This window comes from Mizuhopecten yessoensis, unplaced genomic scaffold (assembly GCF_002113885.1).
Source record: "Mizuhopecten yessoensis strain PY_sf001 unplaced genomic scaffold, ASM211388v2 scaffold10059, whole genome shotgun sequence".
Lineage (NCBI taxonomy): Eukaryota > Metazoa > Mollusca > Bivalvia > Pectinida > Pectinidae > Mizuhopecten > Mizuhopecten yessoensis.
Window position 1 is genome coordinate 559,933 of NW_018408358.1, and position 18,661 is coordinate 578,593.

An 18,661-nucleotide genomic window follows, 5' to 3' on the forward strand; every position below is an offset into this window, starting at 1 on the left:
GTTTTGTTGACCAATGTTAAAGACACATAAGCAAGGCAAAATGCTCTTAATATCTCATTTGAATATCAGGTTTCTAATAACATGACAGAACTTGCACATGTTTTGATATTAATATTGCGTATAGATGTACCATTACTATATTTTAAGTTATTTATAAACAAAACGAAGAAAAAAGGAACATAAACATCTAAATGCTCAAACAATAAATTAAATTACTGAATAGAAACTCATAATTTAAACATAATATAACTAATATTCACAAAAATTCGTTTTAATAAATGCTGTTTCCTTTCCATTTTGTTTCATGATCAATTCTGATACATCCACTGATAAACCTTAGAATTAACCTCTGTGTTTAACTTCCCTTTTACACGATCATACATTTGTCCGAATGACAATGTTATTACACAGAATTAGTGTTAGCTTCAGGACGCTTCCAGGAAACATTGTTTTCGCTCCAATGTCCTCAGCTGATTTCTTTTCATTTTATTATCATCTTTCATAAGATTCTTTTACCAATGCATGCAAAAGACTAAATAATTCCACTGGGTTTTTGTTCCGAACACACAGTAATGAATCCTTATTTTTATAATTTATCATAATTGTAGTGCAACTGGGCCTGGGTATTTCCGTTGACAAAGTAGATCACGTGGTCAACGCGACGGTATGATGATCTGAGGCAAGGATTCAAATCCTTGCCTGGCCTTATTTCACTTTTACACTTAGTACACTAGTACATGTAGTTTCGTCTTTGATTCCATCATTTCGATTTATTTTGTTTTTATAACCGTTCTGTAAGGTGTGGTTTCCTTTTCCGAAACGCTTTATTAAAAGTATAGCCATGCTTGGGAGAATTTTATAATGCAAAATGGCAGTTTTTGGAAGTGTACAGGGCTCATTAAACAATTGAAAGCACTTATCAATGACGTTAGTGACAACACCAAATGCGTCATACTATTAACCAGGATGTTTTAAAAAAAAACATCTTGAAGAAATGCCTTACCTTGTTTATAAACTTCCTTCTTGATGTGGCGACATAATTCGCTTCCCTTTCCTGCGTTGACCATCTTCCTTACAGTAGCCACACAAAGCCTATTGACGATTATCACGAACACTTATAGGGCATGTGTATTTGGGCATGGCGAGAAGAACATATACACATAGGAAATACGCAATATGCTAACTTTTTCTATATTTTGAATATTTATTAGACATCTTCAATAAGATTCATCAGTTTGGAAACATGTGAATTTTTAAATTTTTACTTTCTACACAAACAATGTACGTATTGAACGTGTCGAAACGTTGCGACATGTTTAATACGTACATTGTTTGTGTAGAACATGAAACTTTGATATTTATAAGACATGTTTGACGGATAATGGGTCTTTATTTTAGAACATGCTAGGTTCGCTGAACCAGTTAAAAACAGAAGCTTAATGAAGATGAAATATTCATGGAATGACTAGTGTTACTTGTAAAAAAGCTATATAAAGACTTATTTTAAGATTAACTTGATAATACTAAAGAAAATATCAACATGTGCATATTTCGATAATTGTTGCTCGGAATGGTGTATAATTTTTACACCCAGAAAAGATCAGTAAACATTGATCAAATTGCAACACGTGTATATCATAATATTAGATAAGGATTTTGTCAAATACTCAGCGGTCATTTACACTCTGTGAGTGACAAACGAACCAGACGTTTTCGAAAGCTCGCAAAAGAAGTTTTCAGTTCCTGTTTGTGCCAATAACAAACCTAGCCTTTATAGGTTATCTATCATTTAGTAAGAAAATACAAATATTTAAAAAAAAAATTATTTTTTTTTATATGGAAACATCATTCAAATCACAAGTCCCTGTAAAGTAAGAGAAACCCCATTTCATAATAAAAATGACTGTTACAGCTATATTTCTTTTTGGATTGTTAAATAAATTGATATCGTTCAATCACGCATTGGAAGATTTGTTCATCTTTCATACGTACGAGCTTTTTTGCTTCCTTTTTTTTGTCCTATAGAAAGGTGAACGGCTAAAACATTATATGAATTTGGGGATGTTTTTGTGAAAACCATGAACATTCCCCAGATCTTTTTTGAATTCGGTGGCACTATTTTCAAGCAGACTGTTGTCATTCACAGTGAAAAAAACATGTCCCTCTCATGACAAAATGTTGTTTTGTTTTCTTACGAGATAGTATTCAGTAAAGACCTTATCAAGTCTCGTAGAAAATATTTTCAATTTCACTTTCATTTCAACTTTATCGACGTTGTGTTGTATTTCAATACCAAGAAATGTATTGGCTATGTTGATCGTAGTTGAAAATCAACCACTTACTTCAGTCTTTACTTTCAATTCGACCATCAGGGAAGGCTTACTACTAAACTGTACGACACGATTGACTATTTCTATTTTCCTATCACGAACTTTTTTCCCCTTTATTGGTAGTTACATTTACGATTCCTTACTTACGCAATTCACATGCTGAACTCGCTTCAGTATTCAGAGACTTGCTTCGAATATTAAAAGCTTCTTTGATAGCTGTCGACTGCTAACGGATAAACGAACATTACACAAATTAAGGCCATGTCTGTTGATGAAGACTTAGGACATTTTTTATGGTGACTATCATGATCGCATTGGAAAAAAAATCTTGGCGATATGAAGGTCGATGTTTTTTATTAAGATTTTTTTGTATGATCAGTTTTCACTGTCACTACCCCTTTTTCACTTTGAGGGCGTGAATTTACTTGGATTTGATTTATATATACGTGACCAATCTCATCAATGAAGCAGTAACTTTACCTCAAAGAACAACTCTATCTACTCTTCTTGTGCTCTTTCATATAAATTTTACCTTCGTTCATATTTTGCTTAGATTTCTTTGGACACACTCAAATATCCTGTTGTTGATTTTTAGAGAATACAGAATTGCGGTGTAATTTGCAGCCTTTTAGGCCCTACTTGTACAAAAAGAATCCTTAGTATATTTTGGAAACGTTCTTTATTGTTCTGATATTATATCTTGTTTATATTAATTGCGTTTAACCAGATGGTTTTGTTACTGATTATTGAAACAATGCATATTTGATTATAGCTTATTTTGGAACAATACTTCGAAACAAAAACATTTGAATTTTTGTGCGACATAAGCCTGGATGTGCAAAAGAACCTGCATTTTCTAAACAGATATCTTGATCACAGATGGTCGGTTTAGACAGGTATATCGTATTGTTGTTTAATTAAGTGCACATGATCTAAAAGAAATTATGAATACAAAAGTCATAGACGAAATGTAAATCACTGTTGATTTCTTTTATTAAACAAAATATTACCACCTTACATTTCTGAAATGTATCGCAAAGCATGTTTTGCATACGAAGACCTATCAATGAACAGCTCCAAAACATCTTTATCAAAACAGGCAATCGACCGGTATGTTAAGCACTTCAATCAGTACACCACTGACTGCCAACAATTTAACAAACACTATTTCAGAAGCTAGCAGGTGGTTCTTAACAAAAGATCAAAGAAGCATATTTACAATCAAGTTCGCAAAGTCCCGTCCAGTCTGTATTAGGAGACCACCATAAGGACCCCTCAGAACAAGTCACAATGAAATCATTACAGGGGGATTTTAAACATGGTCTCTTGATACAGGTGGTCTCTTAATACAGGTGGTCTCTTAATACAGGTGGTCTCTTAATACAGGTGGTCTCTTAATAGAGGTGTCTCTTAATAAAGGTGGTCTCTTAATATAGGTTGTCTCTTAATACAGGTGGTCTCTTAATACAGGTGCTCGCACGAGTAGGTTTGACTCTGCATTTTTCACAATTTGAAACTTTTAAACATTAGTACATGTTTATTATAACAAAAACATAATACAACAAACAAACAAAGTTATATATTCACAAAAAGTGTTACAGCAAGATTATGTCTCATCATGACGTCAAATTGAATGCATGAAACATCAAACTTAAGGATACACACTTCCTTATATTTACATCTATCAACTCTCCAAAACAGTTCCGCAGAAAGAAATTTAATCAAATATAAAAAAGTAATAAAGGATTATACTCAACTAAATCATGGAACATAATTAAAATATTTAATAAAGTTAAACATTACATGCACTATAATCATGTCAGTTAAAAATGTGTATAATATCTTAAATGCAAATCTCAACAGTAATGTATAAGGAAACATACAACTTGATATTCAAATATGAAACTGTGTGCGTTTTGTATTATTTTTCTGACTGGCCTATGGTTTTGAGATACGATTAAGGCTTGACCACGATCATTTCAAATTAAACCGATTACTATTTAAGTTTTATATAATAGGCATCAGTTCAATTATTTGACGGATTTAAAAATATGTGCCGGTCATTTAGTGTACATGTAACATTAGCTCTGATAGGTCAAACATAAGTATCAAGTACATAAATGTAACACACCTAACCCATCCTTACCAGTCCCGCCCCCGCTTCTTAAACAAAAAGGAAAAGAAAAGAATGTCAACCATATCTAATTCTGTGGGTGAAATATGCTACAACAAATGTTTTATATGAAAGATTCCGTATATTTTCTATGTTTGAATATTATATTTACAACAGGTTGTATGCTTAATGACAAAATGTCTAGTACATATAAAGTCTGTTTCAATAAAACACCAATTGGAGGTTTTAAAGTGTTCTCTAAACAGGCATGACTTCTTCATATGAATATGAAATTAATCGATCTTTGTGGATTTCAAAATGGTGGACTATTTAGAGAGAAGGATGCTTAACAGGGATGGTCTCTTGTTCGGGTTCAGCTGTATATGTACGAAAAAGGTCTATGAAAATAAAAATTGTAAATAATTTTGTGTTATATACAAACAGTTGCATTCTCCAGTTAACACAAGTTTCGTTCAATATATAAATAACAACATTTGTTGAAAATATTTTTTTTATCCATGTACTAGTATACATTTTTATACAGCAGCATCTTAAAGATTACATAGAGTTACATTTTCCGGTTTGTGCGGGGGAAAAAATTTCGGTTTATAACTTCATATACTGTTGTAATGTCCACGTTACGCATCGGAACACTTTCTAGTTAACCTATTAATGAAACTTCCGGTTTCCATAAAGTAACAATTTACAGTTTAAGAAATGTATTACGTTGATTTTACATACAATAACTCTTGCAGGTTAACGTGTCGTGACAATTTCTGTAACTACAGATTGACATACAGTAACAATGAGAACTACACAGTTTCCAAATGTATATGCAACTTAAATCTTACAAGGCAATTTTTACAAAGCTGTATTTGTAGGCGATGCGGTATTAGTAGCACACAAGAGGAGCTCGTAAACGTTACTAGCTAATCTGATGTAACGAAAAAAAACGTTGTACATAAAAATTCATATAGCTTTCCTATACCAAAACACACGTTTTTACAGACTACTGAAATCTACATGGATGAAACGGGTATTTTGGTATTACATCTTATCACCTTAGTTTTGTTTCCTAGCCGTAAGTTTCGGTTTTGGTTCAGTACTTGTTTTGTCAAGATTTGATTTCAATGTGAAAATGGAGAGTCTTCATTTAGTCACATTAAAGATAGTCGATTGAATGTTCAGATGTAACTGTTGTAACCTGGAGAATCTGGCTGTTTTTGCGAATGAGCTTCCGGTTTGTTGGACGGTAAGAGATGGGACAGGTTGTCACTGTCGACGCTAAGTTGGCGCGTATATCGTCGACCGGAAGTGATATTCGAGGGCGTCGACGGTCGGTGAGGCTGGATTGCCAGAATTGTGTCGTTTGCATGGCTTTTCTTCCGTCTAAGGCAAACAAGGAGGTAGACAGTCAAGGAGATGAGGACTGAGAACAATATCACCAAAGTAACGGTCAGGGGAATCAACAAATCAGACGAATTTGATGAGTCCACCACTTGAACAACACTCATCTTTGCAGCTAGAAATAAAAAAATATTTACAAGTTTATTTAAGTTCTATTGTCATGTTAAGACAAACAAAAAATATATAATATATTTTCACAAATAAAATTTGACAACGCTGGGAATGTGCAGTTACCTATTTTTGTTGCATCTTTTTATTCATAAATATTAATAGGATTTAATAGGATAAATAATTACTTGCCTCTATGTCCATATCATATTATATTTAAATTTTAATTTAAAAATCACTCCCGTTGTTTAATAAACTTGACTTAATAAACTTGACTTCATGTGAATATTTTTATAAAAAAAAGCATTTAAGAAGTATACCCTTAATTCCAATTACAGTTATATTTTACATCGAATCGTCTTTGATTTTGATAAAAATGATTAAAAGAGATATTATTAGTTTTGTACGTTTTTATTATGGGGGAAAAACATTGTTTGGTCAGCAAATGTTATGAAGGTATTTTTTGCTATAAGAAAACTGTAATTTTGATGACGTCTACTCAAACACACATACACATTGTAATAAATAGAAGATATTTAATGGTATCTTCATTAATAACAAATATATTTCACGAGTGTGGCTAATATTTTGATATTTTTCACGAGTGCGCAATATCAAAATATTAGCCACACTCGTGAAATATATTTGTTATTACTGAAGACACCATTACATTTTCTATTCATTACATTTTTTAAGTATAAAACATGAAAAGTGGAATGCTTTAAAATAGAGCGGGAATCAGAAGCTTAATAATCAACGTCATATCATAATGACGTCACGGTTGACAACAAGGCTGTGCGCCATTTAGAATGGGATACCCAACGCAATTCCGACGCCTTCTGCTATTTTCTGGTATGATTGCTTATACAAATGTTATTAATTGTATATTCATGTAAATATTTAAGTGTTTGTACCAAACATTTACCATAACAACAACTTATTCTACCGTCGCTTTATTTGAATCTGAACAAAAAACCGTTGCCTTTGAATGCACCGAATAGAAGATACCGTTATGATTGATCAATACCAAAACGTTTTTTTGTTACACTGTGAAAATATAACTTTTGAAATGGTTCTGTCACAGTGTGAAATATATCAGTTTCATCTAAATGATAGAATCTAATATTTCATTGGCAAAAATGAAATAAATTTCCTTCTGTAACCCTTGAAAAGAGTAAATATTCTTACCTTGGGCATGTCTTTTCAGCAATAGTTCATTGTAGTAATCTACAAATAGAAACAGGCTAAATGAATTATTTGTTTAAGGTAGAGGGTACCACTGCATTTTAATCATTTAGAAGAGTTCCACTCGGAGAATTTTTGACTTGGAGTATTCTCCTTCAAAATAGCACATGGAGTAACCCAAAAGAGCTTCTTTTTGAGTTTAATCTGTCAATTTTTTCATATGCTGTACAGGCCATGAATTAAACGCATATTTTGTTACTCTACAAAATTGATAAATCGCATGCATTGTAATGCAAAAGTCCAGAGTTTGACCACCGCTGTTTTTGCGTTTTCGATTCGTTTCCTCCATTCTTACAGGCATGTCAAGATTTAACATAATCCCTCCCGTATTCTGTCAGTCGGGATGGCTGAATATAAGGTTATAGGAGCCCACCAAAGTATCATGTATCAAGTATGTATGATATTTACTAAGAAAGATTTACAAAGGTACGTGCGAATTTAAGCAATAATACCCAAAGATGGTTGCCAGACTGAATCATATTTATTTGGATTTTCGTGAATGTGTTTTGCCCTCTCGGCCACGACCCCTTCAAACTCGGCCAATGTGACAACTACTTAACAGTAGAATACGTCATAGTTTATAGCATTACACTAATCTGATTTGGTTCATAAAAGATTAATTGCACAGGACAAATTAGCAAGAAAATATCGAAATATTTCAGAAATCTTCAGACCAATAAATACTTTTTCTGTCAGTTATAACGTACGACAGTTAGGAAATATCTAAGTGTTGCCCGAGAAGATAATTTAACCAGCTAGAATTTAGTACCTTCATTTGGAATGTGGACCACGTTCAAGTCGAATCCCTGCGCCTGGCCAGTATCGTCTGAGTGAAAGACAATCCGAATCGAGGAGTGAGTCGTTCGGAAGTCGGCCATATTTTCAAGCTTGTCACATAATCTTTTCTCGGGGCTACAACATCAAAATATATAACTGTATTTGCAATATTTGTGTAACATGAAATGCAATTGCTTGTTATGCTTCGTTAACATATTGAAAGCTAGGGCGATTTATAGGTGTGGTATTCCGATCACGAATCAGACGGTCATCAGATATAATCAGCCAGAAGCCAGCTAATAGAACAGCAAATTACAAATACACGAACCAGCAGTCAGGGAAATTCTCAGCCATTTATTAACTAAACTTTCCACTAAACGTTTTATTTTAGACAAAATCATCAGAACCTTTTAATCAGAAACTACCTTCCACAGAAAACTTCAATTCAGAATCAACCCTTCAAAGACACCTCCTATAAGAATAAAACTTTAAAAGAAACCTCCAATAAGAATCAACCAATCAGAATCAACCTTTCAAATAAACCTCCAATCAGAATCAAGCTTTCAAAATAACCTCCAATAAGATTCAATCTTTAACAGGAACAGCAAATTAGAAGCAGATTTAAAGTAAGTCTTCAATAAATAAATAATTGCAGGCTGTAATCCACAGAAAATTATTTCTATTAACAAACTTCCTACAAAACCGTCGCAAAATCCTTAACGAATAGATTTTGTGACCTTTAATTTTCAATGCGAGATGAAATATGACATTTTGTTTGCCTTAACCTCATCATTTAATACAGTTGAATCGATTATGACCAAATAGCACAACCAACTGTCTAAGTCTAATTCACAGCTTGATTTAGCAGAGTTATATATTCTAACCAGGAAAATACGAAAACATTGTAACGTGTCGGGTACAATACGCACACGCTCCAATGTTGGCTGAAGTCTATTGTAAACGTGTATACATCATAAACCATTATAATAAATATAGAAAACTAAATAAGAAATATATATATATATATCTTAATAAAAGAAACCCCGAAACTAAGTTCTGTGTATTTGCTTATTTTTTATCTTATCATAATAACCTTTGATCTATGTAAACTATTGAAGTTCTCTTGATCAAAAAAGAGTATTAAACTGCCATAAAACAAAAAAAATGCCGACATTACAGTTAGGTTCATATATCACACAGTAACAAGATATCGTGTGTTCATGTAACTAGATGAGCTATTATATCACTAGGTTTATTTTTATATCATGTTGAAAACATGGTTATGCTGTAACTCTTTCCATTTTTTATTCTATCATTGTATGTTTTTTTGTGAATGTACATTCATAGACGACTCCCATTTACAAAGACATTTTCCTCTAAAATGCAGACAAAATGATATCGCTTAAGTGTCTGACATAGGTGAAAGTCTATCGCTCAACAGTTTGCAAAATTAAAGCGTTATCATTCAAGTCAAGTGTATTTCAAGTGACAATGATGTGAAATTTCGATAAGTCACCTCGGAAATTAAAGTAAAATATTATTGCTCAAGTGTGTTGCAGGTTGCAATAATTTGACATTGTGTTAAGTACCCTTGGGAATTAAGACATAACGCTATCGCACCAGTGTCTTACGAGCTGTTTTTTTTCCTCTCTTAAATTAACAAGGAAGTCTATCTCTCCGGTGTTTATGGGTAACAATAACGGGAAATTTTAGTTACTATTAAATGACAGAAGTGTAGAGATTCATCGCTGTGGCGTTACCCATTTATATATCAAAACAGTTTTATAGTGCACAGCTATTTAATAATTTCTGCATAAACTACAAATATCACTGGATTGGTAATGATGTACCAGTGACTGAAAGTGTTTACTTTTCCGGGATCTGATTCAGTAACATCCCCGCGCTGACATACTTCCTCTCGCGGAAAACACATCATATGTCGGTCTTCTATAGAACAACTAGTGCTCCCTATCTCTGTCACTAACAAAGTAATTTGATGATTCACTACACAGGCTGTCACGTATCTATGGGAGGGAGGAGTAACAATCAATTCGGTTAAACCCCCGACGGAAACAACTTCACCACGTCCGTGTTTACAACCTTGCAGTTCGGCAATTAGTCATACTTTAAAGCATTATCATACAGCGGTAACTGAACAGATGTTCAAAAGGAAATAGATTCAGAGATAACCGAGCCCCTGTCAGACCTTTCACGATGACATCAGTAAATGTATATTTATACTTTAGTTGTAACCTTTCCCGGCACATATATGCGATGTAAGATTCCCATTGAAAAACAGATACTGAACAAATACATATGTTAGTGGTGTTTTTATTTTAGCATTGGTCTCTAGATCACTATACCACTGCCAAAAGCTGCAACTACTTGTTAAAAACTGTTTTATCTGGAATGACTCAAACTTTGATACATAGTTTCTGAAAAGAACCTTAATGGAATTTTTATGAAAATGTTTAAGAGGAAATAAACAAAATATAATCAACGAGAGTGTTTTGAATGTAAAACGTCTGCGGGGCTAGAGACTCGGATTTGAACTCTAGACCTCCCGTTGCTATACCATCGCTCTGAGCTACCTGGTCAACGTTAGTCTACTAGCTGAGCTATGCTACATTTAAGACCAAAACAAAACCGAAGGGAGTTCATTGTTTACTCCAAAAACTACAGTGCAGTCGGACTGATATCCTTAAATGCCCATTTGTGTGCAGTGCTAACATTTGTCTGCGTTTTACTTGATCATTCCTGGTCCTTCGAACGTTACTGCATTCCTAACGATTATTCAATGCAAAGCTGAAACTTGACCCTACTCCATTGTTTGTTATATAGAAACGCTTTTCGAGGAACCCAGTGCCACTGCACTGTTTTCTTTTGTATAAAGAGTGATATCCCCTTACTTTTGTTTTGGATATAACTGTGGTACAGTTGGGTCAGGACACTTCCGTTGACTAGGTCAGATAGAGTGGTAGTATAACAATGAAAAGTCCAGGGTTCGAGTTCCTATCCAGCTTTTGATTAATGTAATTTGATTTTCATTTTTTTATTTACCCTCATTCTAATCCTGTTTTAGCCCATCTAAAAAAAAATATGTATAAAACTCCCGCGAGGTATGTTTTTTCAGAAATAATCTATCAAAGCTATAGTAAATGTCAGCAGAAAATCAATTTCCAATGTGCAGTAACAGTGTTTGGCAATGATACGAGGATATCTACATGTAATTTAAAGGTATTTTATCCCATTTAAATCAAGCCTTTTTGCGAAATGTATTTCAAAACAGGACATAATTTTGGTTTCATAATCATAATGAAACAAACAGCGGATAACATACTGAAACAGGCAAACACTTTCCGTTTTGCCAAGAACCTATTTTGATAAATATGAATGATTGTACTAGGAACGACAGCTCTTGGTAGAGATAGTAAGAATCGTACCCTTTTTATTCTTGTAATATTCGTGTTGTAACAAAGTTTATGAATATGTATTGAAGTTTAATAGATACAACACCTTGTTACTTTTTTTTCCATCAGAACAAAACTCATGTTCGAGAGATATTGACTTTTACCAGAACAATCAATATATACTTGGTGTGAAATATTGAATCAAAGACAATATTGAGCTTTTTTCACGCGTGAGACTCTATATCCGATATTTTCAGCAGAATTTACTTGACATTATTACGCCATGCTCATGGATATCATCATTATATTTGACAAAGGACAAGTTGATGACATCACCATTGTATGATGACGTCACGCTGTCATGATAATACATTGATACAATTGTTATGTTCACTTTGAGGATACTGGTTTTATGACTTACCTAAAATTAGTTTGTTAATATGTTGGGGGAGGGGATGATACTGTATATATGAACAAATTACAGTTGCTTCTTTAGATTTTGAAGTGAGACAGGGATCGTTAAGACACACTTCACAGTTAGACAGAAAATTCAAAGTAGAATGCAGGTCATAGTGACAATGTTTTCTTCTATGACACGCTTCAAATCTATATAGAGTGAATCCCGTTTGTATTCAGTGTTCCAATACGAATTTGAAATGAAAATTGCAAACTTTATGATGAAATTTTTTGTACTATGTGTGTGTATTCTGTATGCAGTAAAACGCTTAAAAGTACCTAACTTAGGCAAGCAATAAGTTTAATTTTGACTATGGCAATTGTCATAACTGCTAGGATGATAAAACAGTGTTCAAAACGGTCAGGTTTTTGTGAAAAGGATTATTTTTTTCTAAAAAATTGTATTTCTAAATTTCAAAGCATTTTTCAACATTTACTTACAATTTCCTCGATCTCGCTGTAAAACCGAAAATCGATTTTTTTCATTAATTTGAAGGTAAATATAAAAAAAAAGACTCACTGCTCTGAGCTTGCCCCGTCATAGATATACAGGTAATCTTTTTGACAGCGACGTGACTGTTCGATGTCCACGGTTCTGAAAATGACCGTCCACTGACCATGGTCCATACTGTAGTTCCACTGCTGGTGGGTGTTTGGAGGATATGGCTGAGGAAAATTTGTAGACATCACGTGGTGTGTTATCTCTGTTTTGTTGCCATTTCCGGTTCCGGTTCCCTGACCTGTAATTACCATGTTACACTTTGTAATCTGACCACAACTTCGTTACCTTGCATTCGAAAGGCTTAGATAAAAGGTGTCGTGATATCAAGTGACACATACAAGAAGCAGTTTTGAGACCTCTTGTTAACTTACTTCCATAGCCGCTAATCAAATTTATTATCATGCACTTATATACGACTGTAATAAACGCAATCATAAAGGATGTTTGTTTATTTGTTTTTACTTTGAATGATCTGTTAGCAATACAAATTCTTAGGATACTTTCAATGCGAATGAAAATCTACTAGAATAAATAAGCACTTTATATCTTATTCTTAAGGTCTTTAAAATTTCCTGAAAAATCCTCTTCATTTATATAGTTATTTAGCTTGATTATTTAATACTTTCACTTGTCAATTATTTTTTTACTAAATCAGTTAAGTTGTTAATTAATAAGTTCGTTCTTTCGTTTGCTCTTTAGTTCATTCAAAATAAGAATATTACTTTAGTATCAGTACATACGTGTATAGACATATACGTACCTACGACCTATTAACGTGACTGAAAACATGCACCTGCCCGCCATATTTAAATTTCGAACAGATGCTACCTGTCACACTGGGTATGGCGTCACAATGTGATCAACAAATAAGTAACAAAAACCTAGTGACCTAAATAGGTAAAATAAATCCTACTCTATCCTATGTCTAAGTAGAACCGCCCTGTATAGCCACAAACAAAAGCATTTAAATCATATGGCCGTGACACTTGTGTTCTTGTGATGAGTGAAGACTTTGTTTTGCTGTTTGTTTGCCTTTGACAAACTGGACGATCTCAACTTTCTGTTCGTGAACTTGTGGTTTTGTTGTCACCGAGTGCCTGAGTACTCGGTGTTGGGACGTTACTTGGAACTTACTGACCGACATTTTGAGACCATATATAATAAACCTATTTGGCTTTTTCGGGGATGTTTCTAAAACTCTCTGCGTTCTGACTATGTATTTTGTTAGCATAACAATACAATGAATGTGAATGAGACATTTACTAATACCAAAATTGAAAGAATCGATTTCAGGGCAAAACATAGCAGGTGCCATCAATGAAGCAAAATACGCTTATCCTTCCGGAACACGTTAGGGTTAGGGTTAGGGTAAGGGTTAGCGTTTTCAAGGGTCTTGATGTAAACCATCTATTATTTTTCCTTTTGCCCTGGTTTAATCTTTAGCTCTTATTCTGGTTTTGTTGACACTTCGGTATTCTCTTGTGTTTTTGTTTTGTAACAACACCCCCACCCCCCTCTCAATAACAACTTATTAATTTTTTGGAAGAAAAATAAAATCAAGCAGAAACTGGTGTATCTTAATATCCTATCAGGATAAGTGAGGATAATTATAGAGAGAAAAGGGGTAATATAGCACAATTTAGATTAAAAAGTGTGTTTAGCTTAATGATGCAGAATAAAAATAATTTTGACAGATGGAAAATAATCTAAGTTCTCATCGAATATGAACTATCTTTAAATACATCTCCATACATATATACTGTATATTACTTAATGACGCTCGTACTGTTGTTTGCTATAATTATTTTAACTGGATGCTTGTCGCTCTATTTACTCTATTAGCGTGATTTACGGATAAAATGTGGAGCTGTCGTGTTCCATAAAAAGAAAAAGGCTACAGGAAGTGAGAAATTGTCTCCGCTTCTGCAGTGCGATTCACTGATGGAATACGTTTAGTTGGACAAGATGTATTTACAACCCCGTGTAACCGATAATCACCTCGCTCGAGCGATTATATAAATCATTAACCATTTCCGTGACTGCAAACGTCACGTTTTTTCTTTCTTAGGGCATTGTCGGTATCCATTTGCTATGGTCTTGATTTGCAATGCAAGAACAAAATGATCGAGCAAACACAGCATTATGTATTTAAATCATTGAAATAGTTTTCATTGCAGGCACGCTTTATCGTTATATCTTGTCATCCATTTCCTATACATAAATGCTCTATTTTAATTGTTTCCAACAAAAAATTATTAAATTGAGTGTGACATTCACATAAAAGCATTATATATATTGATACTTCAAAACATGCGCAATTGTATAATGGGCATGTCATTAGTTTTAATTTGGTAATAGCTACAGTATGCCAAAATTGAATTAAACTACACCATGCAGTTGTTTCGCCCTTTTAGGACTCATTAATTATGCCAGGGGTAAATAAGTTGGAGAAACAGAGGGTTAGGCGTGTAAGGTCCCTTAATTCATAAACAAACAAGAGAAGTACTGGTCAATTTCAATGAAATAACAAGTACAATGTCTATATTGTGAACCGCGGCATAACTCAAATATTATTACTACGGAGGTACGGTAGGCTAGTGGTAGGATACCTGGCTCGTGACCGGAGGGTTGCAGGTTCGAGTCACGTCACGGCACGGTGTTGTATCCTTGAACAAGATACTTTACTCCACCTGTTCCAGTCTGCTCAGCAGTAAATTAGAATGTGGTATGTGGTTGGGCAGTGCAAGAATCGTTGAATGCTACCTGTGAGCGCCGAAATGGCAGCACACGCTGCATGCTCTCCAGGCAGTTGAGAAAGGTATTGGCTGGTTGCAAAGGCCGTATAACCATGGATAATAATTTGGGAACCGTTTTGAGACGACCTTCGAACTAGGTTGTGATAAAGCGGCATATAAAACACAATATATCGCCTAGTATCTTGAAATGTGAGCGTAACACACAACCATACACACAGATAAGTTAACCTTTAAAATTTGGAAATAGATACAGTATGATAAAGTGTGATGATAACCATTCCTGAAAACAGTAAACCATTAAGAAGGAGCTACCAAAGGCTCACTAAAATGATATTGTCGCGTGGAAACGAACTGAAACGAAGGCGTTTTGAATAATCAATATTTGCTAGCTCCTTTTAGTATATAACTCATAGCTTATCTGCCTGCAGTTATATATGAAATATATTCAAAGCGCAATGAAACACTTTGCCAGATAGGTCTGAGTTTAACATTTAACATTCGTTAAAATGAAACAATTACATCAGAAGATCAATTTATCCTGTGTTATCAAAAAGTAGATCGATGTCCATCTTGTACACCAAGCTTAAACAACACGTTGTAATATTGTAATATTGACCTTTTGACATTGAATGTGACCACTTCGCTTCATTAACCAAATAGCACTGTACAAAGTAACTATAACCTTTGCATGTTACAGTGGCATTTATATCTAACGCTAACCTTTACGCCTTTGACCTTAAGTTAAATGTATTTCGCTGATGTAGTTCTGTCGTCTTGAATAGGATAAAAAGAATAATATTTAAATCAATAATCTATATTACATGTTTTGGATAACAGAATGAGAAAATAGATCATCAAGAAAAGGACTCTTTAAACAACTAGCCCTGGGTGAGTGTTTAACAAGTATTGAAAGTTAGGTTCATATGACAGTAGGATTTTTTTTTGTCCTTTTGAACAAATCATCACTGATGAGTCAGAATTTGACTAAGAAATAAAACAAGTTTACTTCGTTTGACCTTCAGCACTTCCATACTAAATATTTAAATATGAAAACCCTTCTCAGTATTTCTGTTCTTTTGATACCGTCTTAAATATCTTTCAACATATACGGGACCGTACAGTAGAACACGTACATAAAAAGATATTAGCAGCAAAGATTATTGTTAACATAGAAGAATATTGTAAAAGGTAGGTGAAGATGGCGATATTTCGGGTATAAACACAAAAGATGAAAAATTACAACAGGAATGTGGCAATGGCGATATTGGGGTATAAACGCAAAAAATAATAGTTACAAAAGGTAGGTGACAATGGTGATATTGGGGTATAAACACAAAAGATAAAAATTACAACAGGAATGTGACAATGGTGATATTGGGGTATAAACGGAAAAAATAATAGTTACAATAGGTAGGAGACAATGGTGATATTGGGCTATAAATACAAAAGGTAAAAATTACAACAGGAATGTGACAAAGGTGATATTAGGGTATATAAACAAGACATAATGATTACAATAGGTAGGAGACAATGGTGATATTGAGTTGTTAACACAAAAAGATAATAGTTGCAACAGGTAGGTGACAATGGTGATATTGGGCTATAAACAAAAGATAATGATTACAATAGGTAGGCGACAATGGTGTTATTGGGGTGTAAACACAAGATAATAGTTACAACAGGTAGGTTATAAAGGTGATATTGAGGTGTAAACACAGAAGGTAATGGTTACAACAGGTAGGTGATAGTGGTGATAATAGGGTGGAAACAAAAAAGATAATAGTTACAACAGGTAGGTGATAAAGATGATATTGAGGTGCAAACACAGAAGATAATAGTTACAATAGGTAGGCGATAATGTTGATATTGGGGGTATTCAATATTACACTGTAACGGTATTTCTTCCCTCTCTTATATCTATGTATATTTCTATTCGGTTGTGAGTCCCTGGTAACCCCTATCTTAGTGGCTAATAACACAAATAAAGCCACACCATTAAGGCATTCTATAAAAATAGACAAATCTTTCTTCTAAAATACAACGAAACGATCAAATATATATATCGCATATTATTACAATATGCATACATCGTTTATGAATATATTTTTACTTACCTCTAACTGTTCCAGCAACGAAACTTAGAAACACCACCAATGCTGTCACAGATTTTGTCGCCATTTTGTTGTGTTAATCAGGTAATTATCGTGTGTACGTTTGTGTCACTGTCGAGACGGGAGGGACAAACCATCCTCGCTAACACTGGTAATTGCTGCTGGTCCTGAGCTAGATAAATGTTGATGTGAATAGTATTTACTTCCGCTCGAGCTCCGTGCTCTCATTTCTCATATCGCCGTGAACTATGATTTGTCAACATACAGCTTGATTTCAAATGAATTACAATACGATCTTGCTGGCATTTAAAGAAATGTCTTATAGATGTATTAATCCTGCTTAATAAAGGTAACAGTTTGTCTTCTTAAAGAGAAAATAAAACCCAATATTACAAATTGTATAATTTAATAAAAAAGATAAGCCGTCATAACAATGCTTCAGGGATGATAATAAAGGATAATTGAGGGTAAAAGCAAAACGTCACTGCGCATGTGCAAATCGCAAAACAGCTATGTGTCTGTGTAGCCACCATTGGAACAGTGACACGTGATACCACAGAGATTGGGTCAAAAGGTTTAAATCACATGTGTAGACAATCTGTTCCTTATATGAGTTATAAACGAACCGGAAGTTTTGATGAGTCGGAAATGTCACCAGCCAGCATGTACTTATGTATGCATGTACCTAAACTTCCGCTGTGTATAGACAACAATTGTAAACGAAGCTAGCACACAAGCTCATAAGCATAGAGGGCCATTCATATGCATTTGCGTTTCTCTATTCATGCATTGCTAATTGAATTTTTCATTTTTCGGATATTAAATGTGTAAACCATTAAGAGTGCATTATAATTGCATATACATATATTTAAATAGATGCAGTTAATGCAGCTAATATCCCTTCATATATAAATGATGTTCAGATTTTTGTTTAAGAATAAATGATTAATTAATTGACAAAGGTACTAAATGTTAGTTTAATGTAAATTATCTGAATTAATTTGGTTTCATTTGGATGTAAAGTAAAATATAACTAATTTTGATTATTTCAACGGATATTTTTTTCTTTTCTTTTTCAAACAAGATAATTATTGGTAGGAATTGCATATCGAGTAGTAAACTGTCGTGTGTTCTCTCTCGTTATCGCAGGTAATGCATGTTTGACTATTGAAAGTGTAGGTAACAAGTGAAGTAGGGTCAATGTTGTTTATGATAGTGTCATATATCACAATTACATTTTACAAGTATATAGCTACACAGTATTAAAACAAATAGATACATAGCAGGGATCAACAATTTTAATGTAACATTGTATAGAAATAATATCATAATTTTGTTAAGAACAGTTAAGAATACGTAATATATCAATAAATTAACACAAACTTTCACAGCTCCGATCAAGAGAACAGATGATTAGGACAGCCCCTACCTTACAAACTCCTGGAT

General features: G+C 33.7%; 1 protein-coding gene across 1 annotated transcript; it reads right to left on the reverse strand.

Moving 5' to 3' along the window:
* Nucleotides 1–3,287: 3,287 nt before the first annotated feature.
* Nucleotides 3,288–17,466, reverse strand: LOC110459403 (CUB and sushi domain-containing protein 1-like). The gene is made up of 5 exons (XM_021511636.1): nt 17,219–17,466; nt 12,367–12,586; nt 7,973–8,115; nt 7,147–7,185; nt 3,288–5,965 (listed from the first exon to the last, which is right to left on the reverse strand). The coding sequence occupies exons 1-5, from the start codon at nt 17,280–17,282 to the stop codon at nt 5,628–5,630; spliced, it is 804 nt and encodes a 267-aa protein (XP_021367311.1). The 5' UTR covers nt 17,283–17,466; the 3' UTR covers nt 3,288–5,627.
* Between the last annotated feature and the right edge of the window lie 1,195 nt (nt 17,467–18,661).

Coding starts and splice junctions, on each gene's coding strand:
- LOC110459403 (XM_021511636.1), bottom strand. CDS start 17,282: ATGGCGACAAAATCTGTGACAGCATTGGTGGTGTTTCTAAGTTTCGTT. Junction 12,587..17,218: donor CGTTGCTGGAACAGTTAGAG/GTAAGTAAAAAT, acceptor TGGTAATTACAG/GTCAGGGAACCGGAACCGGA. Junction 5,966..7,146: donor GCTGAAAAGACATGCCCAAG/GTAAGAATATTT, acceptor TTTTATTTCTAG/CTGCAAAGATGAGTGTTGTT.